Source organism: Balaenoptera acutorostrata, chromosome 2 (assembly GCF_949987535.1).
Source record: "Balaenoptera acutorostrata chromosome 2, mBalAcu1.1, whole genome shotgun sequence".
Lineage (NCBI taxonomy): Eukaryota > Metazoa > Chordata > Mammalia > Artiodactyla > Balaenopteridae > Balaenoptera > Balaenoptera acutorostrata.
The window spans coordinates 29707756-29727381 of NC_080065.1; the positions used below are offsets into that span (position 1 = coordinate 29707756).

Genomic DNA, 19626 nt, shown 5'->3' on the forward strand with positions numbered 1-19626 from the left:
AACTTGAAAAATAACCTATGCCTTCTTGGAGTTGAAGATGAGTCCAGGATAGTTTGAGAGAGAAGAGAGAAAGAGAGCGAGAGAGAGAGAGAAAGCAATTTGATATTAGTCTACAGTAATCTCTTAGATAGAAGCGTATAATAACTAGCCAGCTTAATGACTGAGAACCTTGAACACCATCAGTAAGACCAGGCATCTAGACTACGGGGCTGGATGTAGACGTGGGGCTGCCACTCCTAAATAATATCTCACGAGTTTTTTTGTCTCCATCATTTAAACCATTTTTCACATGCCATGTCTTTCTGCAAATATAGGCAAGGCTTCTCACATGTTACGTGTGTTTGTGCTTCACTGCCAGTGGGTTTAAGTTGTAAAACAAAGACTATAAGAAAAGACTAGGAATTCAGTTTTTGTAGTTTGATCTCTAAATGTAGAACATCTATTATCAGACTTGGCAGTGGCTAGAGAATAAGATCTTGATGCTTCCCACAGTTGTTTTAGTTAAAGATGGAAATATAGAATTACTGCAAAAGAATATGCATTGTCATTTATTGTCCCATTTTGTGACATTCCTTGGAGCTAAGCTAATGAAAATAGATTGGAACAATAAAACCATCTTATAGAGTTGTAAGTCAGGGACCATATGGTATCTTATTCTAGTACTGACCAAGCAGATTCCAGTAAACAAAAACTTGATGTTAATGTAATTCTCAAATTTGGTCACTAGGGGATGAAATCCTAGATGTAAATGGAATACCAATCAAGGGCTTGACGTTTCAAGAAGCCATTCATACCTTTAAGGTAATGACATTCTTATTGATCTCCTTTATCTTCTTTGTTTTTCTTTATTTCCTTCTGGTTTGGGTTTGGTGATTTTTTTTTTTTCACCCTTTGATAAAAGGACAGCCTGAATGTTTTAGCCCTTCTTTCTTCTTGTTTTTTCAGCAAATCCGGAGTGGATTATTTGTCTTAACAGTACGCACCAAGTTACTGAGCCCGAGCCTCACACCCTGCTCCACGCCCACACACATGAGCAGATCCAGCTCCCCAAACTTCAACGCCAGTGGGGGAACCTCAGCGGTGGGTGCCGATGAAGGCAGTTCTTCGTCCCTGGGACGAAAGGCCCCCGGGCCGAAGGACAGAATTGTCATGGAAGTGACCCTCAACAAAGGTGATACCAGCTCTTCCTCACTTTTGTTACATTCTCTCAAATAATAATTTGTAATCTGTTCTTAGGTTAATTTTTTATATTTTTTTCTATGAATTGCTCCTTTGGAACACTCTGCTACCAACAACATATGTTATTCTCTAAATGGACAGTGGGAGCAAAAGTAGAGATTTTAGTCATTTTACTAAAGTGAAGGGAAGTTACCAGTAGCACAATTTTTTAAGCTCTCTCCAGATGAATCACGGTGTGTCAGAGACTCATGTGAAAAACATCACTGACTAGCTTAATTCTAGGGCTAATAAAACATTTTAAAGAATGAAGAATATAGTCAAGAATACAGTTAACACCAGTAACTGAAAGTCCTGGGTGACACCAAATGTTATCACTTTTAATGTTTGTCTCCTTTTCCTCCCCACCAGCTATAGAAATATGGTGAGCAATTAAATAACCAAGAGATTAGTTGCTAAAAAGAGAGGCGAAAGAAAACCTAAAGTTGTGTATCCAGAATAGAAAATATTACTTGGACTCTGCCTATTTCCAAAAACAGCTTTGAGGAGGCTCTTTAGACTAAGAAGAGGATGGACCGTTGAGTAATTCACAGTCCGTAGTTAGCCCCTGGTTCTGCCGTGGACTCATTAACAGAATATGGCCCTATTGACAAAGAAAAGCAAAATTTGTATTCTGAGTCTGGTCCAAAAATAAGTGGTTATTGGTCAACATATACATTAATGCCGTTTCAAATCACTTAATACTGCTTTCCAGTTTTTGTTGTTGTTGTTTTTAATTTTGTTTTCTTTCAATGATGCCTCCCACAGAGCCCAGAGTTGGATTAGGCATTGGTGCCTGCTGCCTGGCCCTAGAAAACAGCCCTCCGGGCATCTACATTCACAGCCTTGCCCCAGGATCAGTGGCCAAGATGGAGAGCAATCTGAGGTTGGTTGTAAACCTGAAAGTTTAGAGTTCTGGTGTGTTTGTGAATATGCGAATACATACATATGTAAGATACCTGCCCTATTACATTCCCCTGTCAGATTCTAAATGTTTGTATTATTTGCAGTCATATAGCCAGGATTACAATCAAAAACATCTCCAAAGATGAAAAGATAATATAAATGAAATTTGGTTGAATTCAAGAACTCTGGATCTTGGCTTTCCCTACCAATTTTGTTCTATTTGGACTCAGAAATTGTCTCAGAAACCTGACACAATACAACTCTATATAGATATCTATGATTATCCAAATATTTTCTTTCACTTTTATATTCATTTATGTAAAATTCATATGAGATACTGGGAACTTCTCAAAACGGTTCAGAATCACTGGATACAAGCGAGTCCTGAAATCATGCCCTTGAACAGGAGGCCTTTATTATTATTAAGTACAATCTCCTGAAACTTTCCTGTTGTTTTGTTTCATTTTAAGAGGTGATGTCTAGATGCTTACTGTCTGAAATCACCACATGTCTGATTTCTCAGTTCGGCTAGTTGAGTTGTAGATTGGGTATTCTGTTTATACAAGAGAGGTTTAGGTATTCTATTATATAGTAATTGCAATGGGTCTGTGCCCACCTAAACTTCACAAGAATGTACACGTATTGCACGAAGCACTCTGTGCAGACAGTATCATCTTTCTCCCCTCGAAGTTTCTAAGTCCTTGAGCAGTTGAGGAATTGTCAAAATGACATTCCTTGAGGTTGCCATTTTGGGGCGCTGTTAATAGATTATATTATGTTTTTAGTTAATCATCAGAGTGAATTTCCATACCAAAAAAAATTTAGCAAATCATCCAAAGTACATTAAAGAAAATACACTTTTAGAACCCAAGGAAAAAAAATCCTCTAATGACATCCCAAGATGATGTTTCTTTCTTGAATGGTTCCATATGTCTGGAGCCTGCCAAATGAACATTCTTCAAACCCCACATAAAGAGTCTTTGTTCTCTCGTACTGAGTTCTCTCCCTATAATTTCAAGTCAAAATGGGCATCTTGTCCCCAATTTCTCATTTGTTCAAATTTGAAACGTTTTTACAAATTCTTGGGTAACCTTTGAGCTTCAGATATTTCCTTCTTAAATTATATTACAATAATCATTTCAAGATGGTAGGGAAAAAGAAACTGATGGTGGTCGAGGGACTGTCACTTGATGATCAAAAGGTAGACAGACCTGAGATCAACAGTGTGTGACATCTGGGTGACCTCTCTGAGCCTGTGGCTTTATCTACATAATGGGAGTAATAATACCTATTCAAAGCATCGTTATGTAAATCTCTCTGTATAGTGCCTGGCATATACTATGTGTTCAAGAAATGGTAGCCTTCATTGTTGTCCTTATTATCAATTTTATCTAACTTTACTACTTCTGAAAATGCAGATAGATATGCGTAATGGTCTTTGTCAGTTTAAAACCTAATGTGTTTATGACTGTGTTGCTTTTTTATACGTATGCAAAGATGAAAGGATGTCATTTGCTTTGTTAAAGTATTCAGAAAATATTTCATATTCTAAACCTCTCCCAGAAGGAAATCTTGTAAAAAGCTAACTGTTACCGCAGAGAGTTGATCATGTTGCCTCCCTAGCCGCGGAGATCAAATCCTGGAAGTGAACTCAGTCAACGTCCGCCATGCTGCTTTGAGCAAAGTCCACGCCATCTTGAGCAAATGCCCCCCAGGACCCGTTCGCCTGGTCATCGGCCGGCACCCTAATCCAAAGGTGAAGTATTTCATACTCTCCTGAGTATGGGAAGACAGCTATTTGTCCAGTAGCAATGACACACATGTTCCTATGCCTACTCTTTGATGAGACAGTTCACCCAGCTGGGGATGGGAATCAGCGTGTGGCCACACAGTGACCAAGGTAAGTGATACACATGGGAAATGAATCATTGATCTGGACTTCTTCGTCTCCACACTCAGAAAATTTTATTAGAAAATGTTGACAATATGATTGGTGAATTTAAAATTTGTGGAAGGTAGGAGTGCTGGGTTCTGAGTAACCCCCAGCTGATTGTTCGATTTCTGGTGAGATACTTAACCTCTTTGGGTTTCTGCATCCAGAAAATCTGAGCGCAGTAAACTAGGTGATCTGTCCAGGCCATCCTTGACCTGAGCAAAATACTCGTGTAATTAAGGCTTAAGAGCCCACTAATTTTCTTTCAGCATCAATATCACAGAGTTGGCCCATACTAACTTGCAGATAATCATAGCCCCCGTATCGTTGGCCTCTGCTATTTACTTGGTTGTATCTCTTCTACTTATGCGATTGCTTTTAATTTTTTAAGCTAACCACAGGACACTTTAGCAAGTTCAACTCAACCCACTTCGAGCGCTAATTTTTGTTGTTTTTGAGCACTCCAGGTAAAAATCTTTTAAAATTAGCCTGTCTCTAACATGGTAATCAGGTTGTATTTTACAAAATTTGACCTTTCAACAACCCAAAATGCTTATTAAGAACATTAGCTCTTCCCATGCCTGTCATGTGGCCACCCCCTTTGTATTAGTATTATTTGATTACATCCTAAATGGTCCCAGGCTGCTGTACTGGATGGACTCTTATGCCATTTTAAGAGTAAGACGTCTGTGCCAGGAGACCTGGTAGGTCCTCCCATGGGCCACATCTGAGATTTCTTTAGTGCATTAACTTTATGGGGTCATTTTCACTGTCTCGGTGGTGTTCATTTGTTGTCCAGTTTCCCCTGTACGAATAAGCGCTGTCCAGCTATGACTCCAGGCCTTGATTTGGGAAGGTGATGTCATCCACAGTGCTTGAACAACGATGGCCGTCAGACTGATTCAAACTCAACCCCACTGCTTTCTCTCCCCCAGATCATTTTCTCTTGCCTACGAGCATTCTTTAAAATGTCTTACATTAAAAACTGCTTGAATAAATATCATTAATAGAAAATCAAGTCCTGCTTCTTCCACCTTTTTCCATTTTTTCTACTTGGCACTCCCCATTTTTCTCCTTTCTGTTCTGTAGTCCTGACTTTCCCTTAGAATCTGTTCTACTTTGTCCCCCTGCTGTCCCCATGGCTCTCTCTGGGTCACTTTTAACACCACTTTGCCTTATAGTCTCAGCTCCTCCCTCCGGGGTCCCCCCTTGGATTCCACTACCCACGTGGCCACTCCTCTCACCTTAGGAAGCAGCCCAACAAGCTGTGGCTGACCCAGCACATCCCTCGGCAACATAGAAAATTAAGTTCTCCGTGGTCTGCAGTCGTTGGCTTCCAGGCATGCCCGACTTCAAAATCCATTCCAACCTAACACAGGTCATGATTTGTTCGGAGGTCTGCCTAATGTCAGCCCAAAGCATCTGCCTAATTCGCCAGTACAATCAAACATCAAAATGGCATTCCAGTGCAAAGCATAACAATCCTGGCGGACTGGTGGTCTGTGACCCCGTGGAACGCATGGGTTGACTCATGTTTCTAGCCGCAGTAATATGGTCGTCAGGATGGTGCTGGAGATGTGTCCAGTGAAACCAAATTTCAGTATTTGTTTGACTGGATTTCATGTTTCCTCCTAGGTAAACATGGTGTTCTTAGTTGTAACATCATACTATATTTTCCTTTTGGTCAAGATTCCATTTTACGTTGAATGTATTTTTGTACCACTTATCCCAACATTTTATGCCAGTAGTACATTTTGATACTAAATGTATGTGCTTCCTCAGTTTTCATGTTGTTCCAAGAGAAATACCACAAGGATTTTCTTTTCTTCTGTTTCTCATAATGACTGGAGCAGTGGCTGCCCGATTGGGATATTCAAACCCTTCAGGTCTAGACAAGCTAAGATCTAGACCTGCTCGGGTGGCAGCTTCTAGCTTACGTGAAGTAGAAGAAAGTAACAGAGGCTCATTATTAATTGGTCTTGCGGCTTTCAGCATGATTAGAGTTATCCAGGAAATCTTTCACTTGTTTCAAACCCCAGCCATTTTTTTCCCACTCAGAAAAATAATTGCGAATATTGAAAGTCTAATATCAAGAAAAATTTGCAACCACTGTTTAATGGCTCAATTATACAAAATTACTCTTTGCTTCATGAAGGTATGTCGGCGGCGGGGAGATGTGCCTGTGTGCATGTGTGTGTACATATTTTATTTCCTGTGACGACTACCGGAGAGTGTTACACAAAAGCTATGATGTGATAATGATTTATCTGTTAGGTCAAAGCGTCATGCTGAATCCTGTACAGAAATATTTATTTACTTCTTAAGGCAGATTGCAAGCTTATCCAAATATTATTTATGCTAAATGTTATTTTAGTACACAAAATGACCATCCTACATTTAAAATATTCTTTAAAAAAGAAACTGTACAAGTTGCATAGTTGTCTTTTAAAATATCTCATAGTTCAGCATATATCAGGCTTTTTAAAAATCTTCCTACGAATCATTACAGTTATGGATAACAACTGATGGGGGGTGGGGAAATCCATGAGTTTACCATGATACCAATAAATATAGAAGGAAAAGATAGTTGTCAAATCACCGTTTTGAAAACTTCATCGCAATTATTGATTCGGCAAGAATAATCAATGATGCTAAAAGCATTAAGTGGAAATATGTTGGGAAGCAGGATACAGACGGAGTTTCAGATTGTCTCCTGCTGGATTACTCATTAATGACGACGACAACAGCAACAAATCCTGTGGAGAGATCTGGTGAACTCACCTTAAACAAGGGGTCAAAGTTATCCCCAGTCATGAAGCCCACTGACCCTGAGTGCCTCTGTGATGCACTGAGAAGGGAAAAGTTTTTGTAGTTTGGTAGTTTTTCTGCCCCCAAATGCATAATGTAAATCTAAGCAGGAAGAAACTATCAGACAACTGCTAACTGAGGGTTTGGATTGGCCTGGTTTCTTTCACATTGTCAACACCCGGAAAGACAAAGGCTCAGAACTGTTTGGGGTTAAAGGTTGCTGAATAGACGTGAGACCAGGACCCTGGGTTGCCTGACCCCCGCCCTAGCCCCACTGCGCCCTCCCACCACCACCAAAAACATTTTTTTCTCTAAAGCATTGCTAGGCAAGGAAGTTGATGGGTGACAGGCCACTAAAGGTCCACCACAGATAAGGAGCTTGCACCAGAATGTAAATCGGTCACATCACCGTGCACACTGTTTAACTCAGTTGACGTTTTTCCCCTCGCAAGACATTGATCAAAGAAGCGGAGTGCTGGACTTCCCTGGTGGCGCAGTGGTTAAGAATCCACCTGCCAATGCAGGGCACATGGGTTCGAGCCCTGGTCCGGGAAGATCCCACATGCCATGGAGCAACTAAGCCCGTGTGCCACAACTACTGAGCCTGCGCTCTAGAGCCCGTGAGCCACAACTACTGAGCACGCGTGCCACAACTACTGAAGCCCACGTGCCTAGAGCCCATGCTCCGCAACAAGAGAAGCCACCACAATGAGAAGCCCGCGCACCGCAATGAAGAGTAGCCCCCCGCTCGCCGCAACTAGAGAAAGCCCATGCGCAGCAACAAAGACCCAACACAGCCATAAATTAATTAATTAATTGATAAGGATAATCATAGCTATCATAAAAAAAAAAAAAAAAAAAAAAGAAGCGGAGTGCTGATTTGCATTCTCGAGGAAAATCCTTATCTCGTCCCAGCCTGGCGTCAAACTTTCGGTGAATTATTTCCAGCCTAAAGACACACTCTGAGTGTCTCTGAGCATTTCTGAAGGATAGTATTAGGAATGTGAAAGGTATATTAGACGGTCGTTTGTATCAACGTTAAATTTCCTGAACATGATAATAGTACCAGGGTTATTTAAGAGAAGGTCCTTGTGTTTAGGAGATACTTGCTAAATTATTTACAGGTGAAGGGTCACGATGTCCGTAACTAACTCCCAAATGGTTTAGTAAAAAGTTATAGCTGTGTGTGTGTGTGTGTGTGTGTGTGTGTGTGTAACGATGCAGCATGATATAAATGTGGCAGAATGTTAAAAAATAGTGAGTCTAGGTGAAGAGTATACTATTCTTGTGCTACTCTTGAAAGTTTCACCTAAGTTTGAAATTGTTTAAATAAAGTTTAGGAAAAAAGAATTAGAAGTGAGTGTTCTAGAGAGAGGCACATATCAGCCATGCTGTTGGTAACTAGAGCTGAATGCTTTGCTTGGTGAACTTGGGAACCCTTTGAAGTTCTTGTTTTGAATACATTGTTTGAAGCAATCGTTAACCCAGTCATACTACCTTACATGCCCTGATTTATTGCTTCAGGGGGTGGTCATAGTCTTTGGCCCTGCAGTTTTCCTCTTTATCTGCACTCCGGCCTCTGACTCTGGTCCTAGCTACTTTTATTGGGGAAAAATAAATAAATAAAATCGTCTAATTTGTGCTTTCTGCTGACAATCAGGTTTCCGAGCAGGAAATGGATGAAGTGATAGCACGCAGCACTTATCAGGAGAGCAAAGAGGCCAATTCCTCTCCTGGCTTAGGTACTGTAATTGCACATCTTCATTCAACATTCAGAAGAGTTTCTCATTGAGTTCCCCCCAGGGGCACTCCCCTGCCCAGTATTATTGGAGTCTTGGTAATTATCACATTTGGCAGAAGTAGCTGTCAGAGAGATTCCATGATTTCTCTTTGCTGCTGCTGCTGCTTTTGATTTCTGCAGTTATTTAATATGCTGTATTAAAGTTCCACCGATGCATGCTTCTTATACTGCTTTAAGATAATTTGCAAAAATGAGTTAGCAGCATTTCAGGTGTTTATGTACAATTCATTTGAAATGTTCTAGGTGGAAATGAAGTGCTACCAAAATACCAGCTGTTTTGGTAGGCTCAGGGTACAATCCATCCAAAAACCTGGGATTTCTTTATATGAATTAAAAGTTTCAACTCAAGGGTAACAGAGGCTGCAAAAAATCATGATTTCCCCCTTCTTAGGTGGAAAGTTCAACCAGAGAAGGATTGAGGTAGTAAGAATTTTATATGAATTTAAAATATGAAACTTTGCATCAAGTTTGAAAAGTAATGTTTCCTGTAGAGTGGAAACCTAAAGGGGCTCTGCAGACATGTCTGAACTCAAGATATTACTGATATTAAGATTGATGTCGGGAGGAAACTGAGGCATGAGTTACTGGTTGTCAGAGGCAAAGGAAGGCATACAGTTTTTTGGCAACCATGAAATACCCTAATTATTTACATCCGTAATTAATCTATTGAAAGTAGGCATAGCCATAATGGGCTCTTTATTCAGCTAACTCATTCTCCTGACCTGCCTGAAGGCTGTCCTCTCATAATCCCAACATATCCACTCAGTCAGTTATAAAAGATTTTATTAAGCCATGATCCTCAAGCCCAAGATCTTTTTGCTCATGGAATATAATTTAAAGTCTCAATGCTGAGTCTTTTTGTCCTTCAACTAAAAACTAAAATAGATATTCAGCCCTCTCCCTCATTCTTCCATGAGTTTTTTGGGTGGTGTTCCTTTGTTCATTCATCCTTCAATCCAGTTATCAAATATCACTGAACACTTCCTAGATCCTAGTGCTAAGCCCTGCAGGGCCAGATCACTGATACGTAAATAGTCGAGGAAGGAGATGAGATGCATCCACTTGTAATTAAATTATATTGTGCATATGGAAATTGGTACATGGGTAGTATAAAACATTTTTGAAATTCAGAAGAAGTTTCTTCCAACTGGGATCATCATGGAGTTAGCAGCATCTGAGGGCTTGAAGCATGAGCAGAATTTTGGGAGGTGGGACAGGATGGGGATCAGATACCTAGGTAGACTGCATGCACGTCCATACCCACGCACATGGCCCCTCTGTGCCAGTCAAGCGAAGGAGGTTTTGTTTAATATGCTTGGCTCCTTCTTTACCAGTTAAGGAAGTGAGCCTATTTGTAAGGATTTGAGCTTCAGTGACAATATGGTGAATTTCTTCCCCAACAGGTACCCCCTTGAAGAGTCCTTCTCTTGCAAAAAAGGTGAGTCAAGACACACTGCTGCCTCGCTCAGCTGGCCCACGAACCAATTCCTGAAGGCCATTAGTCAAACTACAGACCCCAGCCCATATTTCTGTCCATGAGACATTTTGGCCACTTTACACAGGAAATGGCAACAATGTTCATTTGAGAACAAGTATACAAATGTGTGTTTCTTTTATTAAATATTCATCCAGGAAAGAACAGAACAACAAAATAAAAGAACTAAGCTACACTTTGAAAAATAGCTGCTTCATAATAAAAGGGGACCCTGGTCAGTTTGCGGGAGGGTACCTGCAACTTTAAGAAGAGTGTGGAATCTTTCTCAGGTGGCCGTTCCCAAATCCCAGTGGATCAGAGAACAGGAGTCAAACTCTCCTATTTTGTTGTTTCATCAATAGGCTGACCCAGTGGCTTGGAATTCCATTCTACTTCCTACCTCTTCCTCCAGTGTTTTTCCTGGGATGGTTGATGTTTTGCTGCTGTGGCTTTTCTGATCACAGCCAAAAAAATATTTCTTAAAAACATTGTCTGGCAGCCATTGCCTTTCAATGCATTGTTTAATTTAGCCGTCCTAAAGTAAATGGAAGTAGGTGTTTACCATCAGAGCTGTTTTGAGTGACCGCAGATTAGAACAAAGTGTTTTCGGGAAGATAGGATGCAACTACTGTTTAAAATAATCTGCTTCTGGTGCAAATTCCTCATCCCGCACCGCCTTCTTCAACAGGACTCCCTGATCTCTGAATCTGAACTCTCCCAGTACTTTGCTCACGATGTCCCAGGCCCGCTGTCTGACTTCGTGGTGGCCGGCTCCGAGGATGAGGATCCCCCTGGAAGTGGCTGCAGCAGCTCCGCGGAGCTGCCTGGCGCCTCCCGTAAGCCATGACTTTCCCGATTCCACGATGTCTTGGTTTATATGTCACGGTGCTGGGATACGAAAAGAGAACTGGAAATCACACCTCTGGTTGAGAAGAAGCCACCTTTCTACCCTGGCTAAATTCAGAGTTTGCTCTCGGAAAATGCAGCCCACTCTCAGCGACTGGCCCCCCACTTCTGTGGTAGATGGGCTGGGCTGCCGTTCTGTACCCGGAGTGCTGAAGGATGCTGAACCGCCCCCCTTTGGACAGTATTTACACAGTGTAGTCTTGGAATTTATGGCATCGAATCGAGGCTGGCAACCTGACGGCCTTATGTTTTAGGGCAATCCTAGCCAAACTCCTTCCCTCACTAGGCCCTACCTTAATTCTTTTGAAGAGGGCAGTGAGTGAAAGATTCAGAACTTAGACATTATCAAATAGGGATTTTTAGAAAAAAACCTCATTGATTATTTTCTCAGTATAATCGGAAATAATGATCTGATGTGAACCATACTGACTTCTCATTTCTGCCGGTGTGGTTTCCTTTTGCTCATTTCTAATGTTTGCATGAGAAAATCCCTGGTCTCAGGCGAGGCAGATGAGAACCCGTCTAGCTCATTTGGAGCAGTTGATGTGCTTCCTCTGGTCTCTGATAGAAAAGTTTCAAGGCGGAAGCACGTGTAATTTTTCACTACATTTAACGAGAAGCGAAGAGTTTGCAGAGCAGCCCACGCTTTCCTTCCCTTCCCAGGTTGGAGTTTATAAATCATGTGTAATCTCAGGCTTCACTGTGCCCGTTAATCAAGCCCCACCCCCAACTTTTGCAGATGAAGGAAGGACCTCAGGTGATAAGAAGGCCCAGGTGTGCAGGACCTGTTGGTCCCCGGGCATCCTCCCACAGAGGAATATTTGGCAGCAGCATTTAGGTCGAACCCAGTAATGTGTTAGACATCACGGATGTTGACAAGTTAATACATTTCTGTCTCTAGGCAGCACACATGTTTAAGTTAAACAATCCAGAGGTTAAGATATTTTTAAAAAGTAAAAAAACAAAAAGGGAGACCAGTAGGAAAAGGAGAGAGGGAAGCCAGCTCTCTGCTCTGTGCAGATCCCCAGAAAGCGTATCGTTTCAGCCTGGTGTCCAGAAGCCAGAAGGTGTGTATCTGGCATTTGTGAACATGGAAATGCTCGTGTGTGTAATGAGGGGGGTTAGACTAAAAGACCACGCCAGATGGGAAGATGTTTCATTCAACTTTTCTTTCCCCAACCCCACCAGCTCACAAGGAACCAGGAAAAGCCAGGGCCAACAGCCTTGTGTCTCTAGGAAGTCAGCGGGCCTCTGGGCTCTTCCACAAGCAGGTGACAATTGCCCGGCAAGCCAGTCTTCCCGGGAGCCCACAGGTCCTCCGAAACCCTCTCCTCCGCCAGAGGAGGGTGGGCTGCTACGATGACGATGCCAGCGACGAGGAAGAGTTTGATGGCGAAGGGGACTGCATTTCCCTCCCAGGGACCCTCTCAGGTCCCAGCAGGTCTCTGACAGAGGACGACTCTACATGCGTCTCAGCGGCCTCTTCCAAGGTCACGGGTATCAACCAAGAGGAACATCCCCAGAAAACCCTGGTCAGCAAGGCGTCCTCGGTGCCTCTCCTTGGCAGCTCGCTGGACTTACAGGAGAGTGTCCCAGGAGGCGTGGGGGACACCCTTTTACGTGCAGCCAACCCGCTGGTCCCTTCAGAGGCCCCCGAGGGTAGCCCTGGCTGCCTGGGGAGGAAGGGACCGTCAGGATCGAGGAGTTCACCCAAGTTGGAGTGCAAAGCCGGATCAGGCACCCAGAGTCTGGCGAGCACGGACAGCCCCAGTTCCCTCCAGCAGAAGAATGACAACCTGGGGTCCAGGCACAAACCAGTGGCCAGGGTCAGCCCACACCACAAGAGGCCCGAGGCTGAGGCCAGGCCCAGGAGCTCAGAAACAGCAAACCTGACCGATGGAGCCAGTGACCCATGTGGTCCAGACTCGAAAGTCCAGGCCACTTCCGTCAAAGTGGCTGTGACTGGTCATCAGCCAGGAGGAACTGTGGAGAAGGTAACTGATTTCTCTTAGTTACTTGGGATCTAGTGAGTATTATATGAATGAGTATGGAGCGTGCTGTAAAGCGTACGTTAATCTGTCTGAAAGAAAGGATAATGATTGGAGAATTATCTTTCAATAGAGCCATTCATTTCAATACACAAACTGCTTGGGAGCCTGGTAATACTGCATCACCAGGTTGGTGGGGGGAGGTGCCTAGGTACTGAGTCGTGAGATCATTCGGCCAAAAGATATCACCGCTCTCTTACCTGTACACAGGGCCTGCGGCTGATGATGGAAGGGCAGTGCTAGGCCAGTGAAGGAAACCCCTGGGTCTGGTACCGGCTTCTCCACTGACTAATTGGTGGTCACTTGGGCAAGTTATTGAATCTTCCTGAACCACAGTTGTCTGGACTGTAAAATAGGGATGGTGCTGTCTGCCCTGATCATCTCCCAGAGTCGGGGTGACCATCAAATATAGGTTAATGGTGATTAGGTCTGGCTGTCAATGTTCTGATCAATCCCTATTTTTTCAGACTTTCTACAGTGATGATGTATAGTTATAGCTACTTGTACCCTTGTTGTGAGTATCACATGAAATAGGGGCATGCGTTCACTTAGAAACATATAATGTACCACATTAAATGCACGTTAATATTATTTATGTTTCTACTTGGTTACTAGTATGTTAGAATGGCCCAGAATTATTAAATGGTACCTTTTTAAAAAAATTTTAACATACCTCCACTTCAGCAAGGAGAGAGTAAGAGAAACAAACATTGTGTACAGTCTCCTCAACATAAATAATTTCATTCTGAGCAAAGAATCTGAGATGACTTACAAGGCTATACAGGTATGCCTCGGAGATAATGCAGGTTCAGTTCCAGACCACTGCAATAAAGTGAATATGGCAATAAAGTAAGTCACATGAATTTTTTGGCTTCTCAGCGCATATGAAAGTTATGTTTACAGTATACTGTAGTCTGTTAATTGTGCAATAGCATTATGTCTTTAAAAATAATGTACATGTAATAACTTTAAAATACTTTATTGCTAAAAAATGCTAACCATCTGAGCCTTCGGTGAGTCATAATCTTTTTGCAATAGTTTCATCAAAGATCACTGATCACAGATCACCATAACAAATATAATACTAATGAAAAAATTTGAAATATTGTAAGAATTACCAAAATGTGACAGAGACAAATGTGACAGAAATGAGCAGATGCTGTTGGAAAAATGGCATCAAGATACTTGCTCGACGCAGGGTTGTCACAAACCTGTAATTTGTAAGAAACACAGTATCTCTGAAGTGCAGTTCTTATTCCTATATTTATAAAGATGTGTGTTCAAGTGGTTTGTATAAACATACAAGAGAGCCAGAAAATATAAAGTCATAAAAGCCATTCTAAGCAGAAGGATTTTTGATTTTTTTTTTACCTTGTAGAAAAAGTAGAAACTCATATCTTTTCCTCCTCCTAAAAAATTATTACCTCTCAGTAGCACATGTTTTATTTTATTATTATTATTTTTTTAACAAAGCTTTTTGGTCATAGGTTCAGTCATTTTTAAAAATATTTATTTGTTTATTTATTCATTCATTCATTTGGTTGTGCCGGGTCTTAGTTGTGGCAGGCAGCCTCCTTAGTTGTGGCAGTCGGGCTCTTTAGTTGTGGCTTGTGAACTCTTAGTTGTGGCATGCATTATGGGATCTAGCTCCCTGACCCCAGGGATCGAACCCAGTCCCCCTGCACTGGGAGCATGGAGTCTTAACCACTGAGCCACCAGGGACGTCCCAGCACATGTGTTTAAAATGTAATGTTCAGCTAATGGGTAAACCCCTTCTTTTTAAAAGTATCACAAGTTTTGAATAACTATATGAAGCCAAATCAGGGGTTTTATTCATAATAATTTATTTCTATTACAATAAGAGCTCTTGTACTTGTGAATTAGTATCCCCAGTAAGAACTTTGAGCAGCATTTAAAACTTTTGTACAAAAGAAGTTCAATTTTTCTCACAAAATTTTTAGTTCCCAAATTTTATTTTATTTATATACGCAAAAGAAAAAAGACTACATTGCCATAAGGTATTTACCCTCAAATATTAGAAGCTTAAAAAAAACAAAACTTTCTTTTTTGGCAAATGGATTGTCTTCCACTATTTTTATTGAATACTTTTTAAAATTGAGATGAAATTCACATAACATAAAATTAAACATTTTAAAGTGTCCAGTTCAGGGCTTCCCTGGTGGCGCAGTGGTTAAGAATCTACCTGCCAGTGCAGGGGACATGGGTTCAATCCCTGCTTCGGGAAGATCCCACGTGCTGCGGAGCAACTAAGCCCGTGCACCACAACTACTGAGCCTGCATTCTAGAGCCCGCGAGCCACAACTACTGAGCCCACGCACCACATCTACTGAAGCCCGCGTGCTCTAGAGCCTGTGCTTGGCAACAAGAGAAGCCCACGCACTGTAACGAAGAGTAGCCCCTACTCGCCGCAACTAGAGAAAGTCTGTGCGCAGCAACGAAGACCCAACACAGCCAAAAATAATAAATAAATAAATAAATAAATTTATTAAAAAGTAAAAAAATAAAATGTCCAGTTCAGTGGCACCTGCTGCATTCAGTGCTGTACAGTCACTACCTCTATCGAGTTCCAGGCTCTTCCAGTGGTTTTATATTACATTTATGCCTTATTAGTAAACAGAAAATTCACTGAGTTAAACACTGTGTAGATTTCCCTCAGCAGATAATTGATATTTTACTAAATGATTTTTTTTTTTTTCACAAAAGTAGCTAAAAGATACTCCATCTGTTTCACCTCTTTCCTCTGCTGCCACCTTTGGGCCACTTTATGACTCCTTCACTCAGAGGGTAAATTTCAAATAAATCTGATTTAACTTTTTAGCAAGTCTATTTAAAAACTTTTTTTTTTACAGTAGGTATTAGATAGAAGAAAGGAAGATGAAGTAAATGACACTTGGCTAAAGTGCAATTTTGAAATGTTAGTTTTATTTATTCAGCTTAGTCCTCTCCCTAACTCCCAAAATGAGGAGCTGATTTTGGTCTTGGATATCTTTTTTTTATTATTATTATTCAAATTTAATTGGGCATCCTGTGTGGTGTTTTTTTTTTTTTTGGCTGTGTCGGGTCTTAGTTGCAACACGCAGGATCTTTTGTTGTGGCATGCGGGCTATTCGTTGTGGCATGTGGGCTTCTCTCAAGTTGTGGTGCGTGGGCTCCAGAGCACGTGGGCTCTATAGTTTGCAGCAGGCAGGCTCTCTAATTGAGGCGTGCGTGGGCTCAGTAGTAGTGGCACACAGGCTTAGCTGCCCCGGGGCATGTGGGATCTTAGTTTCCCGACTAGGGATTGAACCCGCATCCCCTGCATTGGAAGGTGGATTGTTTACCACTGGACCGCCGGGGAAGTCCCTGGTCTTGGATATCTTGATACAACATTATAACAATAATGCCTTACCTCTATATAGCCTTTAGTGGGTTTTTTTCTTCATTTTCTTATTTTTTAAATTAATTTATTTATTTTTATTGAAGTATAGTTGATTTACAACGTTGTGTTAGTTTCAGGTGTACAGTAAAGTGATTCAGTTATACATCCATATATACCTATTTTTTTTTTTCAGATTCTTTTCCCTTATAGGTTATTACAAAATATTGAGTATAGCTCCCTGTGCTATACAGTAGGTCCTTGTTGGTTATCTGTTTTATATATAGTAGTGTGTATATGTTAATCCCAAACTCCTAATTTATCCCTCCCCTCCCCACTTTCCCCTTTGGTAACCATAAGTTTGTTTTCCATGTCTGTGGGTCTGTATAGCCTTTTGTATGCTGCGTGTTGTAGCTGTTATCTCATTTAATTATCCTTTATTTAAAACTTATTATCCTTTATTTAAGCAAGTCTTATCATCCCCATCTTTTTTCTAATTTTTTTTATTGTGGTAAAATACACATAGTATAAAATTTACCATCTTAACCATTAAAGTGTACAGTTCCGTGATATTAGTATATTTATAAGGTTGTGTAACCATCACCACCATCCATCTCCAGAACTCTTTTTATCTTGCAAAATGGAGACTCTGTACCCATTAAACGACAGCTCCCCGTTTCCCCCTCCCAGCAGCCCCTGGAAATCACCATTCTATTTTCTGTCTCTATGATTTTGACTACTCTGTGTACCTCATATAAGTGGAATCATACATTTGTGTTTTTTTATGACTGGTTTACGTCGCTTAGCATAATGTCCTCAAAGCTTATCCACGTTATAGCATATGTCAGAATTTCCTTCCTTTATAAGGCTGAATAATATTCCATTGTATGTATATAACACATTTTGCATATCCATTCATCTATCGACGGACACTTGGGTTGCTTCCACACTTTAGCTATAGTGAATAACACTGCTATGAACACGGGTGTACACCTATCTCTTTGAGACCCTGCTTTCAATTCTTTTGGGTATACACCCAGGAGTGGGATTACTGGATCATGTGGTAGTTCTGTTTTTATTTTTTTGAGGAATCTCCATACTGTTTTCCATAGTATGGAAATGGCTACACCATTTTACATTCCTACCAACAGTGCACGAGGTTCTAATTTCTTCACATTCTCACCAACACTTGTTATTTCTGTATTCTTGATTGTAGCCATCCTAATGGGTGTGAGGTAGTATCTCATTGTGGTTTTGATTTGCATTTTCTTAATCACCCACATCTTAAAGTTGAAAACACTGAGGTTTAGGAAGAGCGACAAGACCATAACATTTCTGTTGGACCTTAAACCCAGAATCTGGATCTTGTGGCCCCTAGTCCAGGGCCCTTTGAATTTTCCCAAACCAGTTCTCTGTATATGATGTCTTAGGACACAGAAACCCTGAAAGCCACTGACAGTGACTTGTAGTTGTCCTTATGCCAGGACTCTCTGGGCAAGCTGACCATTGGGGATGGACGAGTCCCCACCGACTGGGGGCCAGCTGGTACCCTGCCCCACCCAGATGCTGGCCGCCCCACAGAGAAGCTGCCTGAAGCTGCACCCGAGCAGGGGCAAGAACCCGCGACAGGTAAGATTATTTTATCACTTGTTAAGCTTCAGGATGGGAGGGCAGAAGTTACCTTAATAAAAGTGTTATCGATATATGTGGAGAATTTTGAGGGGCAGAGAAATCTTACACAGGTTAATGACAGTTAAATCTGCCTGCATTTAACAACTTTACTAGACCATTGTGCCTGAATTCATAGTTTAAATTCCATGTCGAGTGTGTCTGTCTTCAGCCAGTCCACAGCCTTTACCCATTTTCTGACATGTACCTTAGTGAATGAGGCACGAGATGAAACAGAAGCATATCCTGCCCTTCAGAAACTCAACACTCCGCTTACGTGAAATCAATTGTACTGAAAAATGGCAGGAAAAACCTCCCCGGAGGACAAGTAAAAAATTAATATTTTTTTACCTCATGTATCCACAGAAAATAATAGCTGAGGAGCCCTCCGAGGTCAGCAAGACGCTCCCAGGCCCGCGTGACTGGCGCTGGCCCTGGCAGGCTGTCCTCGGCACCAGGGACTCAGGTTATCAGCACACCTGTAGCCTGCTCTAGTTAGGAAGCTGCACCAAGCCCTCCCTGTCCTTCTACACCGACGACATCCGTCACAAAGGTGGCTGGGCCTTCTACCCCATGAAGTGACATAACTGAGCCAACGTGCTTCCCATTGAGTATCTGGGGGGTTTCCAAGTGAAGGAGTATTTTGAAAGGTGATGTCATGGACTGCCACCGTGTAACTTAATCTCCTTCAATAAAACCCTCTTGGGTCACACACGTTGCACAAAAGCCAAATTGCTGAACAAATTGTTCAGCGAGTGAATCACCTGAAAAACAGCCTTACATCCCCTCCTTTTGTCTCACTGCTACTTTTCCCCCGAGGTTGGCACCAGCAGAAGCAGGAAAGTCATGCTGAAGGGAGTTCAAAAAGGTTGAGCAGAGAAGGACAGGAGGCTGTGGATGGGAATCTTGTGGTGCCCCCGGCCGTCCTCGGGGACCTGGGGAAGTGGTGTCTGGTCTCCGTGGGTGTCCTGATGAGCCAGCCTTGTTGCTGCCAGGTGCTCTCCCCAGAGGTCAGGGTTTAGGTAACTGTGTGGGCTACGGAGCCAGCCTCCTGGGCTGACCCCTGGCCGTGAACTCTGTGACCCCAGACACATTGCTTAACAACTCTGTGCCTCAGTTCCCCACCGTTCCAGTGCAGATGGTCGCAGCGCTGGGAGGAAAATTACGCGCATGAAAAACTCTTAGCACAGCGCTAAGTCCTAATAATTCGTTCTTAATTATTGACCGCCCCCTTCGGAGGGGGTAAGGCATATGCAGTTCAGATGATTTGCATGGGAGATGTGGAGTGAATATAACATTTGGGGGAGATAACACTTCTCCAAGCAAGGGCTTTCATTGTGACTGAGGTTTTCACTCCAAGCTCAGACCCAGAGTTCGTAAGAAAATGCAAATCTAATGTTCTTTATCATGCCAGTTTCCCCATCTATTGTAAGATGCCACGTGCCAGAGGTGGACAGCTTAGGTCGCGCATATGCAGGCCTTTTGAGGAGG

General features: G+C 42.1%; 1 protein-coding gene across 4 annotated transcripts in view; it reads left to right on the forward strand.

Moving 5' to 3' along the window:
• PDZD2 (PDZ domain containing 2) overlaps window positions 1-19626 on the forward strand; it is a 372691-nt gene that overhangs the window by 331195 nt on the left and 21870 nt on the right. For 3 of the 4 annotated variants that reach the window (XM_057540562.1, XM_057540564.1, XM_057540565.1), the window contains 9 exons: window positions 728-801; window positions 946-1171; window positions 1984-2101; window positions 3745-3877; window positions 8523-8604; window positions 10067-10101; window positions 10826-10973; window positions 12232-13037; window positions 17937-18096. In XM_057540562.1, coding sequence (XP_057396545.1) covers window positions 728-801; window positions 946-1171; window positions 1984-2101; window positions 3745-3877; window positions 8523-8604; window positions 10067-10101; window positions 10826-10973; window positions 12232-13037; window positions 17937-18096 — 1782 coding nt within the window. The remainder of the gene's footprint in view (window positions 1-727; window positions 802-945; window positions 1172-1983; window positions 2102-3744; window positions 3878-8522; window positions 8605-10066; window positions 10102-10825; window positions 10974-12231; window positions 13038-17936; window positions 18097-19626) is intronic. The other variant, XM_057540563.1, reaches the window with a different exon arrangement.